Source organism: Limanda limanda, chromosome 11 (genome assembly GCF_963576545.1).
Source record: "Limanda limanda chromosome 11, fLimLim1.1, whole genome shotgun sequence".
NCBI classification, from domain to species: Eukaryota; Metazoa; Chordata; class Actinopteri; order Pleuronectiformes; family Pleuronectidae; genus Limanda; species Limanda limanda.
In genome coordinates, this window is record NC_083646.1 from 22,822,087 (window position 1) to 22,837,860 (window position 15,774).

At 38.8% G+C, this 15,774-nt stretch overlaps 1 protein-coding gene across 1 annotated transcript; it reads left to right on the forward strand.

Moving 5' to 3' along the window:
• The first annotated feature begins 3,721 nt into the window (after positions 1-3,721).
• On the forward strand, positions 3,722-15,018 carry cndp1 (carnosine dipeptidase 1). The gene is made up of 12 exons (XM_061081636.1): positions 3,722-3,777; positions 4,173-4,283; positions 6,687-6,830; positions 7,279-7,441; positions 7,848-7,936; positions 8,655-8,852; positions 8,969-9,053; positions 11,125-11,285; positions 11,617-11,781; positions 12,657-12,798; positions 14,061-14,208; positions 14,632-15,018. Exons 2-12 carry the CDS (start codon positions 4,173-4,175, stop codon positions 14,708-14,710), a joined length of 1,485 nt encoding a protein of 494 aa, XP_060937619.1. The 5' UTR covers positions 3,722-3,777; the 3' UTR covers positions 14,711-15,018.
• Positions 15,019-15,774: the final 756 nt, after the last annotated feature.

Consider the following 15,774-nt stretch of genomic DNA (forward strand, 5'->3'; position numbering starts at 1 on the left):
TCATTCTGTTCTTACATAACTATGCTAAAAGTCCAGGTAGAATGACCTAAATAACATCTATATAAATTCTACGTAATGTTTGCGTCTGCCTGATACCAGTAAATGTCTGTTAGTTTGGCCATAGATGACCTTGCGACTATTTGATGTTCTAATTTATTTTTATTTATTTGCCTTTATTTAACCAGGTCGGTCCCGTTGAGATACAATGACCTCTTTTCCAAGGGAAGCCTGGCCAAGACAGCAGCATACAAAAAATTTCAACAGTCACAAGACACAGAAATCACATAACACAGATAAAATACATTTGAAAAAAGAAAAGGCAACAAGACTAAAGCTCTGGATTCACACCAAAACAAGAACAAGTGCGGTATGAAGCCGCTCCAATTTCTGTCACACGAGTCTTCAAAGTTTCTAGGTTTATGAGCTCCTTTAACTTTAGAGTTTTTTGCAGTGCATTCCAAGCAGCAGGTGCAGCAAACTTAAAACAGTGCTTACCAAATTCAGAGTGAACTTTGGGCATAATTAATAAATAAAAATAATTTGAACTTAAGCAGTAATTGCTCTGGGATTTAAAGATGTAATTACATAAGAAGTGGGGGAGCAGACCCAAGATAGCTTTATAAATAAAAATATGCCAATGTATAAGGCGGCGTGCTTCCAGAGATGGCCACTCAACTCGAGCATATAAGATGCAGCGTTGAGTGAGGGCTTTACAACCAGTGACAAACCTTAAGGCACCATGATATACAGTGTCGAGAACGCAGACAGTTTGCTGGGGCATTCATATATATAAGAGATCACTGTAATCAAGTACAGGGAGAAAAGTGGTAGCAATCAACTTTTTTCTGGTAAAAAAAGAAAAACAAGATTTGTGACGGAAGAAGAATCCCAGTTTCACTCTTAATTTTTTTACCAGATTTTCTACATGTGGTTTAAAAGAAAGTCGATCATCAATTAAAATGCCGAGATACTTGTAACAAGTTCAATTTCATACCCTTGTAATGACAAAATGCTGGGTGGAGACACAGGCACTTCACTTTAATGAGCTGCCTTCAAAACAAACACATTGTTTTCTATTAGACAGATAATTATTAAACCAGCCAACAGCCTGCTCAGATAAATCTATATCAAGCAGGCGTTGCTTCAGAATGGAATGATCCACTGTGTCAAAGGCCTTAGAAAGGTCAACAAAGAGAGCTATGCATACTTTCTTTTGATCCAGCCAGTCTATTATATCATTAGTGAGTTTGAGTGAGGCTGTAGTTGTGCTGTGTTGTTTCCTAAAGCCAGATTGGTATGGGGAGAGAATGTTGTTAGTATGGAGAAAATCTTTCAACTGATCGTTTTCTAGACCTTCAAGGACCTTTGACAGGATGGACAACTTGGAGATGGGTCGATAATTATTCAAGCAAGTAGGGTCCCCCCCTTTCAAAAGGGGGGGACCCTACTGCTCCAACATCTGGGGCAGAAGACGCAATATTGAGGACAGGCATAGCAGTCGTGGAAGAAGACCGAGAGAATAAGGAACCAGAGGCAGAAAAATTAATATTAAAACAATCAAGTATAGTAGTCCTGTCAGTTACAGTTAACAATACAGGGTGGGAGTTCGCTATGATTATCAGTGGCTGAGATAGATTTGATCGCTTTACAAAATTTTTTAGGGTCGTTTTTTAATAAGAAAGGTAACACTATTTCTGAGTTGCCTAAATATAACTTTATCTGCCTCAAACTGTGTCTTTCTGGCCTTAGCCCAGGCAAGATTTCTATTATGCAGTAGATCGGCTAAATCGGGCGTGAACCAGGGATTATCCCTCCCCTTAACCTTATATCTTCTGAAGGGAGCATGCTTATCAAGCAGGGACGATAATCCTTCAGAGAAAAATTGCCATGCAGTCTCTACATCATTAATTAATTCAATACGATCCCAGTTAAGATCATATAAATCACGGAAGAGCGCCTGTTCAACAAAGGCCCTCATATTACGTTTTATCAAAATACGAGGTTTGGATTTTGGAACTTTGGCATTTTTGACTGCAGCAATCACACAGTGGTCACTAATATCATTGCAAAAACACCTGATATAGAATACTTGTGTGGGACATTAGTCAAGAACAAGTCAATTAAAGATGATTTATCTGGACACTTAAAATTGGGGTGTGTGGGGCTTTCAATGAGCTGCGTAAGATTCAATGAAACACAGGAATCTTTGGAGGCATCAGAGTTAGAATTTAGCCAATCCCAATTAGATCACCAGTTAATATTATTTCATTATAGGTCAGTTCAGCTAATAGCTGATTCAGAGAAGTTAGCGCTTCAGCAGTAGCTGATGGGGGTCTATAGCAGCCCACAACAGTGATGGAAAACCCATTTGAAATGTCAAGTTTTATGGCTAAGAACTCAAACTGTTTACTGATTGATTTGGACTGCAGGACATTTACATTAAATCAAATTTAGTCAGCCCTAAATACATTATACCCTTTGATGGCGATTGCTTTGTTAGAATAAGATTTACTGAGCCACGTTTCCGACAGAACAATGACATCTGCATCAGTTGATTTTGCCCAGATATGCAGCATAACTAATGTCTATTCCCTCAGGAGAGGAGGATGCTGTTGCCTCTTTTCTGATAGGTTCTCGCTTGGCATCTGAAGATAATGTAGTGAACGTCAGACTAGGCATTTAAGCCGGCATCTGTCTCTGCCAAATCGTCAGATCCTTGATACCCGCAGTGGTATTGAAGGCTCTGTCCCACTTGGCCAAGTGTTCACTCAGAAACTCTGTTTGTGTTCAACTCTATTCTCTGTAAATTGTTTTCTTGACCATTAATTAAATACTTTGATATCATTGAATTGATCACTCAGTCTGATGGTCTATTTCCTCAGCAGGGAATTAAAACAAAATTCCCAGCACCAACCCCTGTGGGCTTATAATGGCTTTAATAATTAATTTGGTTCACTCTTAATTTAAATATAAAAATATAACATTGATTAGTGCAGGAACAAGGCCCTACAACAAATTAGATTCAATGTGAAGTTTTTTAACTGCACAGAATTACTTCTGGTGTCTACTTATCAACAAGCCATTGTTCCAACTGGCTTTTCTTCACTTTCAGATAAGGGAATATTGAAACCAGGTATTTTTTTTTCTGTCAAATCACAGTTTGTATTTCATGAGGATTAATTCAAATCTTTATGGAAAATTAAATTGTGAGTGTGACAAATCCTCAGGTTCTTGTCCTGTCTCCCACTGTGGAGGAAGGAAGTTTTACTGAGGACAATTTATCCAATGAGCATGAAGAGTTGACAGGATTAAAAAGTTTCACAGAAACTCAAGGTGATTATCTAATATAAGGAATGCTGACAAGTAGCTCAATGTTAAGTACTGCATGACGGGACACTTTCCTAATGTGGAACAAGAAAAGCCGCTCTGTCTTTGTATCAGGGTTCGCGAGGAGATTTTAAAACAGGAGGAATTTTAGTTATTTCACCTTGCTGCTTTTGTTCCTGCTGAACTCCTGTGTGCTTTCCCGGAGAATTCAATCAATAGATTGAGTGTAACTCTTGTTCCTGTCAGCAAGAAAAATTTAATTTGTCAGCTGTCTTGGCAGAATGTCAGGAAATGTTTGACTGTGTGACCCCTGGAGGCCCAGTGGGAATGAGATATGAGGGGAGGGTATATAAACGTCCAGGAAACAACAGAGGGCCACAGTCTGCCTGTCTGAGGGGACTGACACACACACACACACACACACACACACGAACCTCAAGCAGAGAAAAGGTAAGAGAAAAGGTCATCCAGTGAATGTAGTTTGTTGAGGCTGTTTCTTTGAATTTGTGTCATTTGACAAATTGTATTTTCCACCGTAAGGGGATTTACTTTAAACTGTATAATTTGAGAAGTTGGAAGATTGATCAATAAAGAAATTGATGATTAATTCTGTATATCGAATTTACTGAAAATATTTCAACACCGAATATTGGACAGCCAAAGAAGACTAAAACATGTAAAATATTCAGAAAGAAAAATCAGTTATTTGTTGGCTGCTGGAATCTGAACTAATTTCCTTAAGATTTCTGTAGATAGATCTGCAGCCCTGCATGTGCTCACTGTAATTTGGGATGTTTCTTACATAATCTGATGAATTCATGATTCTTTTCTGTCTTCGGCCACAGATGAATATTCCAGTTCTCTTCTCTGTCCTGCTCGTCATTTGTACCGTCCAGGCTTTCCAGTATACGGAGCTGGCACAGTACGTCGACAGCCATGAAGAAGATTACGTTGAGGTACAAAAAGACACTTTGAACAGTTCAAGCACTGAACTCAGTCTATTAAAGACGTATGGGAGGAGGTATTTGATCATCTCAATCTTAATGTTCCATAAAACTCTTGTCCAGTCAACAGAATTCAATACAAATTTCATCATGACGTTACACTAGAGCTACAAATAATCAAATATCTTGGTAATGAAAATGTATTTAAATTTTTACTTTTTTCCATAACAGGGGGTTTTATTATTTGTTGAAGTTTGAATGCTTTATGAAATACCCACTGAACTCCAAGACGATAATAAGACTATTACTGCATTAACATGGAAACCATATATCTGACCATCGACAGTATTCTGATTATGATGATAACATGAGTTTCTAAGAGATTGCTTCATTTATATTCCTGCTTACATGTACCAGAGCACAGTCTGATTATGACATTAAGTGGTTGGTCAATGCCATAAATTCTGCAAAGACTCTGATATAGGTCATTGTAATATGACTAAGATCTAAATAATGTTTAAAAATTAGTATTGCTTATTCAGATTATGACCATTTTCATCACGGTGATCCGTGCATGCTGTTTACATGGCAGTGTCTTATTCAGACTATTGCACACACCAGAGACTTGTGCACACTTGAATGTGATTTTTTTAGCTGTTAACTCTTACAAGTGATGCAACACTTTAAATCCATAAGAGCTTCTAAATGTGATTTGTTGTTTGATATATCGACACCACAGAGATAAGAAATAAGAAAGACATAATAAACTCTATGTTTTGATGGTATTACTCAACTATACTTAGCATGTGAATGGATGAGGGATCGAGAAGTCCTTTATATATATTCACACTTTATATATATATATATATAAAGTGTGAATGAGTCCATCTACACTGGGCTGTCATTAATAAGCATGCTGTTGCTATCATTTGAATAATGTCTTTATTGAGCAGTCACTCTTAAACACAGCCACATTTATTGTTTTATTGACACACTAACAACAGAATATACATTTTCACTGTATCACATCTATTATTATACTAGAAATAACAAATATTGTACAAATAAGAGAAACAATGTATCCAATATACATGAGTAAAAATCTATAACCTTTCTGAAACAATAAGGAATTATTGTAATATATAAATGTGTATATTGAGTATTGGAGTATATTTAACAGCTTAATTAAACAACATGAGCAAAGTGAACCCAAGAAATTTAAACCTCTGTGTAACGGTTGAATATTTGTAATGTGTGTATATAGACCAGGGGTGTCCAAACTACGGACCGCGGGCCATCTGCGGCCCGCCATCCATTTTAAATTGGCCCGCCTCAAAAAAATTAAAAATTAAAAAATTAAAAAAAATTTTTTTTTTTTTTTTTGAAACTAACAATTTAGTAGCACTTAAATGGCACTTACTTATAGCACACTTATTGTAGTTTTGCTCTATTTTTGAAGAAATTGTACTTTCTTGATTTTTTTTGTTCTGGGTTTGTACCCGAGGGTGCCCTTGAATGCACCCGAGGGTCCAAGTAGCTTTGGATAAAAGCGTCAGCTAAATGTAATGTAATGGACTATGGCCCACTGTATTGTACTTCTCAGTTAACACCGTTACGCCCCCCCCCCCCCGCCCTGAGCAACGCGATTGTCAACAGTCCGCTCCAGGGCAGGGGGGCGTGGCGGCGTGAGTGGCCCAGACCTTCGTATTTATTTCTGTATGTGGCCCTCGGGATAAAAAGTTTGGACACCCCTGATATAGACCTTTCCGTCATGTGTGCATTGTAGGAGAACTGATGTTTGTTATTCCCCTTTCAAAGTTAAAACAGTATTAATATAAAAAAAGAGAAACAAAACTGGATGATGCTTGTGCTTCAAACTGATGTAGATGATCTTTACACATCTGAAACGTGTATTCACCCTACGCACAACAAAAATGTATCCGCGCTGGTCAGTAGGTGGCGCTGTTGCTTAACAGGCTTGAATTCTTCCTCAAAGTTGACAACCTCCACACCCTCTTTCTCCCGCTAGTCTCATTTATGACTGGGATCATTTTGAAAATCTGAAGACACATTTAAATGCTGATTAGATTAAAGGGCATCACACTAGAATTATGATAATAACTCAAGTTTGTTGAGCAGAATCATTTGTCAAAGTGGGAAGACACATGATTCCAAAATACTTCATATAAGAGTCATCAGTGTTGGTTGCATATTTCCACTGCTCAGGGAAATAAAGGCAGCTTTAGCCTAAGGTGGCAGTATATCAAGCATTGTTTCATGAAGAATAAATCGAGGCATCTTTTAGTCACTGGACACCAGCAGCTTACAGTAGTTGTGCTATATCACATTGCAGGATGCTAGGAGGATTAGAAACAGATGGTTACATGTACATGTTTTGTGTGTACTGTGTGTTAGGCGCTGCGGGATTGGGTTGCGATTGAAAGTGACTCCAGTAATGTCCTGAAGAGACCAGACCTGCACCGCATGATGGAGGTGACTGCTCAGAAGCTGAGGCTGATGGGAGGGGCTGTGGAGCTGGTGGACATCGGAGAACAAGAGGTCAGTGACAGGGCTGCCTCTCATATGCACTGTCTGAGATATCAGAGCTCTGGGTATAATCAATGATGAGGTTGGCTCGGCAGGGAGGATGACAGTGGAGTCGGGAATAATTCGACCTCCTCATAAGCTGCTTCATGAAACATGAGGTGTTTCCAGTAATAGAGACCAAAACATGAAGTGTAGCAGATGATCTTTTGACACAAAGTACCTCTGCCCTCCTTAAAATCGGTCTCATACTCTCACTAACTGTGAAAGACTGAAATTCCACAATATTTGAGAAATATGCACAAATTCAGATTGTATTGAGCTTTCCTGTTGAAACTAATACAACCAGAGCACATGCTGCACCACAGGCTTACAAAATCGAAATGATTGAGGGATGGAAAGTTATTTACATGTATCAGTGCAGCAGTTCACACTGATGTCGAGTCTCCTTTAATGTCTGCAGCTTCCCAATGGCCAGACATTAGCATTGCCGAAAGTGGTGACAGCTCAGTTTGGCAATGACTCCAACAAATACACAGTGTGTGTCTACGGCCACGTGGACGTCCAACCAGCGAAGCTAGAGGACGGCTGGGCAACAGAACCCTACAACCTGACTGACATCCGTGGTGAGTTCCTCACAACTCCTCTGTCGTCTCTACCAGTTCAAACCGTGTAGCCAAACCCAGGTCACTAAATTCTAGTGGTTTCCCAGACTGAATTTGGGAAAAATATAAAAACACAACAATATAAAATAATACAAACACCTGAAGTACAGTATTTGTATATCAAATCAAATATTAACTGATCAGGTTGACTTTGAAATGACTTCTGATTTCAGTGATTTAAAAGTAAACATTACAAAATCCCAACCAAGCCATTGCCTTTAACTTATGAGTGGTCTGATAATGTCGGAGAATGACAAAGTTATGAAATCAAGGTTTTTCACAGAGCACAGCAGCTGCTTAGAAATGGCTTGAAAGTGACTGGTATGATTATTCTTTGTATCTGTCTCTTGTGTGATTGTGTTTTTAGGTAACCTGTATGGAAGAGGAGCATCAGACAACAAGGCCCCAGTTTTAGCCTGGATCCATGCTGTGGAGGCTTACCAGGCCCTCAACATGGTGAGTGGAAGCAGTTCAACACCGCTCTTATATCGGCCTGTTCTTTAACACCACAGATTAACAGAATGAAAGGTGCGAGGGAGCCGTGGCGGCAGCGTGACCTTAAGTGAGAGCAAAGGACAGATTAGAGCACATATTTGCAAATAATCTTTTTCTTGAGAACACTTGGAATATAAGGGGAAAAGGGAAGAGAGAGAGAGAGAGAGAGAGAGAGAGAGAGAGAGAGAGAGAGAGAGAGAGAGAGAGAGAGAGAGAGAGAGAGAGAGAGAGAGAGAGAGATTGCATAGGCAAGATAGACCCAGGGAGATATCTCCCATATATTCAAGCAGAAGTTTTTAGTTAAGTGAACTCCCCCAGAGATTTAGTGGGAACAAACAGAGCAGCCTCGGGCTAGTAAGAGAGGAGAGTCGAGCTTCAGCCAAACTAATTGCAAAGTCACTGCTGTTTTCTGCAAAGTCACTGCAGCAGTCTGTTCCCACAATCCTCGTCTAGACATTGTCTTGGAAAAATAACACGACTGGATAGGCACATCCAAAGGCATCGGCCAGATGCTGGAAGCCTGTGTAGGTGTTGGTAAAATGAATCTTCCAAAAATGTTGTTTTCAGATGAGTCTCTCCTCCAATATGTCACCCGCCAACCAAACTATACTGGCTGTCACAGTCAGTCAGAGCCAAACACATCTAATGGAATAGCTATGGTTTCAATGTCATCCACCAGGAGCTGCCGGTGAATGTGAAGTTTGTCATTGAGGGCATGGAGGAGACGGGCTCTAACGGCCTGGACGCCATGATCGTGGCCCAGAGAGACACCTTCTTGTCTGATGTGGATTACATCATCATCTCAGACTGTGGCTGGCTCAGCAGACGACCCGCCCTCACCTACGGCACCAGAGGCAACTGCTACTTCTTTGCTGAGGTTGGATACCGTGAACATCTGACTTGAACAAACAGTTTCTAACTCTCAGCTCATAGACTCAGTCTGAACCTGTGTGCTGCTGCTTCATGGTGAAAGTTCCTCTGGTGTGTTTGCAGGTTGGAGGACCTAAACAGGATTTACATTCTGGAGTGTATGGAGGAGCTGTGATTGAACCAATGACGGACCTTATTGGCATTCTTGGTGAGTGTATTTTTTGTGTAGCATCTACAATAGAATACTGTATATTCTACTTTTATTTAGTGTTTATTTAACTAGCAAGTGTATTGAGATACACTGTATCTGTCCCAGTACCCACACAATATATGCAATAAGTTCTTATTTGTGGAAACATATCTCTGCAAACACAGCACACAATGAAAAACACCCATTCATGCAGGTTGAGGTGTGTAGCGCTAACGTCGAAGTCGCACATATAAACATCCTAAATAATAATTTTGTGTTATGGATTCTTAGCAAGTGAAATTAGATACAAATGAAAAGAATCAGAGATACCCCAATAAGGCAAGCTAACTTTTTGATATTGTAATATTGCCACTATAAATGTCACCATGACATCAATCCTACCATGTGATCATTCATTCTTTTTTTTAATTATTATTTAAGCTTGAGGTACTGTCTATAGTCCTATAGGATGCAAAGAAACTTTTGAACCATGGGATATTTCATTTTTCTTTGTGACTTCTTAATAATGTCACTTATCATAAGGGTAATAATTTTCTGATCATAATAAGCTTTATTTTTTTTTCTAGCCATATTTCTGTCGACCTTGAAATTTGACAAACCAGCTCCAGAGTCGTCTGCAGAAAAACTCTTAAGTAAACAATATTCTGTCCGTGCACACACAGACAGGGGTGGACACATTACCCTGCTTGTGCTGCAGGATAATAAACATAGTTAGACTCCTAGAAAATTAGCTGACTCTATTGTATCTGCTAAAATTGGATTTCATTTTAATTAGCAGCTATTCTGTCAACAGTTTTTTGACATGTCTTTAGTTCTTTTCAGCGAGTGATATTGTCATTTTAAGACATTCACAATATTTCTCACTTGGAATTAAAAGTCAGAGACAGAAATGTTTCTTGGCAGCTCATAATTACAGTTTAAACAACACAATGTGACTGCAGCCATGTGTGGGTTTATCACAGCTCAGTGGGACACACTTGAATAATGAGGTCATCCTGTCACCATGTCTTGTTTATTTTCTTTTATTTATTATTTTCTTTTTCCACATAATGAACAATTACATGGGATCAATCACACACCATTATAGTTGCAATCATGATGACAGTCCCTGAATATGCAAACCCTCTATTCAGAGACAGAGTAATAATAAGTTAGTGATTTAATCAAGAGGTCTAACAGCATTTACACCTAAGGTTCATAATAGAGACAGAACATGGTATTGTTCTTGAAAGGTTTCTGTGTGATAAAAGTTTAAAGAAAGAAACATATTTCTCAAAATCACAGATAAAAGAATATGATATGAATAATTTAATGAATGTGGATGATATCAGGTATGCAAAACAATTCTTATGAGTTTCCTTGGGAAGAAAAGAGGTTTCATGCAGAAAGCCTCCTGCTGCACTGTGCATGTGTGAAAGGCAAACTGCAGGTAAACTCTACGGATTTTACCCAGAGGTAGTGTCTAAAAACAGCTTTAGTTCTGACACAGTAACAAAGTGTTTGGATGTGAAAGATAACATGTCTCAAACTTACTGCTCTTAAATGTGTGTGAGACCACAATTAAAACAGAACTGTCCAGAAAGCTGTTGAGGACATACAACCAAACAAAATTCTTTTCATAAAATTTTACATTTTTGCTCCGGGTACCCAAACTTACACATATGTCATCTACAAATTTTGATCAAACTATGAGGTTTTCAAGTCGTAAGATTGAAAGCATCTTCCCTACTGATGTGTCTCTGAGCTGGGTACTGAAAACCTCCAGGAAAGTCAACCTGTTATTTCACTGACAAAACATTACATTACAATAGATTACATGTCATTTGGCAAAAGCTTTTGGCAAAAGCTTTTGTCCAAAGCGACTTACAATTAGCATACTCATCATTTATGAGGCGCCATTTAGGGGTTCAGTATCTTGCCAAGGACACTTCGGCATGCAGATGGGGAAGAGTGGTGATTGAACCAGCATCCTTCTTTTTGGAAAACGACCACTCTACCCCCTAGGCCACACCGCTGATGTTAACAATGTGTGAGGAGAGGTCCCTCATGTTGTTATTCTGCTCCACAGATACGCTGATCAGCCCCAGTGGTAACATCCTGATTCCTGGGATCAGGGAGGCTGTGGCTCCTCTCTCTGATGAGGAGTGGAAGATGTACCAGGACATCCAGTTCGACATGGACAACTACAAGAACAAGGTCGGGGTCGACCAGCTCATGTACAGCAACAAGGTGAGACATTCGTTAAGAAAATGGACATAATTTATGATGGTGGCAACGTCCCTGGCCACCACCAGTTTGGTAGCATCGACCAGGAGACAGCCGCTCACCGATTTCATCATTTGTTTTCAAAATCAATCAAAACAACAAGCATAAATTCCATTAATCATCATAAATCAGCCTGACACATAACATCTTTCTGGGGGCAGCTCTGTCTCAGTCTTTCTCTGTGTGTGTCTCTCAGTCTCTCTTCTCTCTCCATGGCCCGATGAGCCACCTCCACAGACATCAAACTAGATCAATGCAATAAGACAGATTCATTTCTCTCCTGTGTTTCCTACAGGTGGACTTATTGGCCCACGTGTGGCGTTACCCCACCGTCACCATCCATGGCATTGAGGGGGCCTTCTCCGACCCCGGCACAAAGACAGTCATCCCAGCTAAGGTCACGGCCAAGTTCTCCATCAGACAGGTTCCCAACATGGAGCCCGCAATGGTCAAGAAACAGGTAAAACGGGACGTGAATGCTCTGCTGTCGTATTGCTAGGGTTACAAAGGGGCGGAAAGTTTCCGGTAAATTTCCGGAAACTTTCCATGGGAAGTTAAGTTCGGGAATTTGGGGAATTTTGAAAAAAAATAAAAAATACGCAAATTAAACGCTGAGCAATAAAAAAATCATTCAAAACTCTATTATTAATATGTATGGGCTATTGAGGCCTGCTGTAGTGTGCAGGACTAGTTAGGTAAGTTTCGATGATATAACTGGGGAAAATATATATGCATGCTGATTGAGGATTGTTCATCTGTTCATCTAGCCTATTTCCATTGATTTATCCATCAATTGTAAAATTATTTTACAGACGATTCCAATTGTTTGGCTAACTATTTATAACTCTGGCATTGCATAAGTGTTTTTTTACAAACTTTTTTCTCATCTTATTCTACAGAACAATGCCACGTGCACTCTCAAATGTGGAGACATTTCACCCCAGCCAATGTGAAACGCTGTGTATATTTGCAAATACTGTGCAAAGACCTATGTTAATAATGACACAAAGATGCAGAAGCATAAAGTCAAGTGCCCAAAGTTTCCTCAGGGCTCAAATCAGCCTATAACAAAAAAAATGTTTATATATATGTCTGTATATGACAAGGTAAATACAGTAAGTATAGATTACCCACAACATTTCCAGTTTATTCCCGTTAATTCCAGTTAATTCCCGTTAATTCCCGTTAATTCCCATGGAAAGTTTCCAACTTTAAATATTCCCGGAATTTTGCAACCCTAGGTATTGCCCACATTGATTTTTCTTTTTTTGAAAATTAAAGCAAATTATTTCTTCTCCTCCCTCTGCTCTTTATCACCCTGTTTTGATGCTTTAGGTAACGGACTACCTTCACTCTGTGTTCGCCAAGAGGAAAAGTCCCAACAAGCTGAAAGTCACCATGGTGATTGGAGCAAAGCCTTGGCTGGTGGACACTCAGCACCCTCTCTATGAGGCTGGGAGGGCGGCTGTCAAGAGAGGTACAGCTCTTCACCAACAATCAGCCACTGCCTCCAAATCCTTCACACAGATAGTAGAGCTGAAGCAAACCAAAATGGAACTAAATACAACTATAAAAATAAATATAATATGATACAAGCAGCAATAATATAAATACAGTATGTCCTTCTGTCTCCTCTTGTGATCCAGACTCTGAGTTTTATTCTGTGGGTATATTCAAGGTGTATTTGCAGCTGTTACCAAATTCGGTGCTAACACTTTTTTATGGATACTGAGAAATGTTTTTACCAGCTTCTGCTGAGCCTATAATACTCTTTATATTTAGTGTAACTTCTTAGTCTAATCTAATCTAATAGTTTTTTCAGCATAATATTGTCCTCTGTAATGTAACATAGCAAGTAGCAATTCACCAGCACCCTTTACTTGAGTGAATGTACTTTACTGATCCCAACCAACAGGGTATGATCTAATGGTAATACACATCTAATTATACAACATTATCCTATTTATCAGCAGCGACACATGTTCCATGTACAGGTTTGGTCCCATTCTTGTTCTGGATTCATATTGGTTTGGTCTTTTTCTGACATCAAAGTATATTCGTCAGTAAAACGTATGCACACGTCAAATTCTGCTTCATCCCTGAATACACCCAAATTAGAAAGAGTTCTGCCCCCCATCATTATATGACTCACCATTACGTGGGCCTCTAACTGCAATTGTAATGTAAATGCAGAGAGACAAATCCATATTGGTTTTGCTTGAATAATTTCTTGTTAAGACATATTGGGCAGAATACAGAAAATACAGCTGCCATTATTCCCCTAGTTTCAGAAATGACTTTATACCTCTCACGTTCCTCAAGTGGCATTATTGACCTTTTAACCATGAGTTTACATCGTAGCCTGAGATGTTTGGCCTGGTTCATGCTGCTTTTTTAAGATGGTTCGATTAAAACTTTGACGCAGGGCTCAGAGGTTTGGAAGAACTCGCCTGCAGAGGTTTGCTGGCTTCACACTAAACTTTTATGGAGTTGGTTTCATGGTGTTACTTTATATTACAGCTTTGGCCTCTTTTATGACTCTCACATTGCTCTTAACGTTATTTTTTATTTGTTTTTATCTTGTATTAAGTGTTTGGCATTTGTGTTTGAAATGGGATAAAGTGCTCAAGTAATATTTACTTAAATGACACATAATTCATACAAATGTCTGTCTGTTTTATTCTGTGGTACCTGAGAATGCATTTCCTTTACTAATATAATATGTCGTCCCTTCTGCAGTGTTTGACATGGATCCTGATCTGATCCGTGAGGGCGGGACCATCCCCATCGCCAAGACCTTCCAGGATGTGACGGGGAAAAGCATCATCATGATGCCCATTGGAGGCTTTGATGACGGGCTGCACTCGCAGAATGAGAAAATGAGCAGGTTTGACTCCAGAGCTCATTTCTTCGTGGTTCATTTAGGTTTTATAAGCAACCTTTATTGGTGTGGAATCTTCACCTCCAGCAGTATTTTCCTCTCTTCATCTTCCACTATCCCTTAACCTTGTTTGTGTGTGTGTGTGTGTGTGTGCGTGCGTGCGTGCGTGTGTGCGTGTGTAGTGTGTGTACGCGTGTATCCAGAGAAACCTGGAGAATGAACAGAATAAATGGCTAAACAGCTACAAGATCATACACACTTTTAATATCAGAATAAAATATATATGTGTATATATATATATATGTATATCAAATAGACTCTAAAAATATGTCAGTCAGCTTCCGTAGAGCTTTGTAAGTCTTAATTTATGCCACAGGGAAATTTAACACAAAACTCGTTTAGTGTCTCATTCTTTTCTTCCTCTCCCAGGTACAACTACATCGAGGGAACCAAGTTATTCATCGCCTACCTGAATGAAGTATCCAAGATTAAGAGGACTAGTGTGTGATGTTGTGCAGCATTGTTAAGTGACGTCCTTGAAGGTACAAGGAGTTCTCTCTAACACAAGTCTGCCTTTTTATTTTCACTGCCTTTATCTCTGTGTTTTATTTATCTCCATCTCTGTCTCTCTACCTACCGTTTTCATTTGGCCTTGTGAGTCAATGTAATGGTACATTCTACATTCTGACTGTTTCTAAGTGTCCATGGATCGTCACTCACTTTGCAAATCTGGAATGTGTCTACGTTCCTCCTAATGTCGGACAGCACTGTAAGTGTGTGTGCATGTGTGTCAAGTAGTAAAAGCTTTACAATGCATTAATGTGTGTACTTTTTATTATGTCAGAAAGTATATGAAGGTAGAAATCTTTCCACTGAGTGTTGAGCTTTGAAACAAACACACACACGGGGATTGTTGCTTCAGTCATGAGACATTTATTGACAGGTCAAAAATTCACTGAAATCACAGTCTCTCATCAGAGCCAAGACTAAAATCTATAAAGACGCTGCACTTACAAATACGCTGCGTTCAGCAGTTAATGTATGTATGGACCCAGTCCAGCCATTGTCTGAGCACTACACGCAAGACTAAGTCCCCTTCAGGCAAATTCATATTTTTTACAATGCATCTGAGAGTCAACAGTGTTCAATAAGAATATTGCAATACGTCTAAAAAAATGATTTACTCTCACATTTGGCATTTATGTGTTCTTTACATTTGAATACAATAAACAAATATATTTTAGGTTTCAAGAATTCTTTTAAAATCAGTATCTTATTGTAAAACAAAGCAGATAAACGGACAAAGATTTATTCATGTATTTCTTAATAGTTATTACTTCTCTTATGAAACTTCTTTAATTGTTTTATTTATTGTATCTAACATAGATGTTGTCATATATAATGATTTATAAGTATACACACAAACAGTTAAAGAAATCATTTATATACATATTTATGAATCATTTACAGTTTGGATTCTAGACGTGTTGAATACTCATGAAGACAAAATATAATTAGTTACCAATAGTTAAAAATAATGATATTTGCTTGCAACAATAATGTAAATTGTTA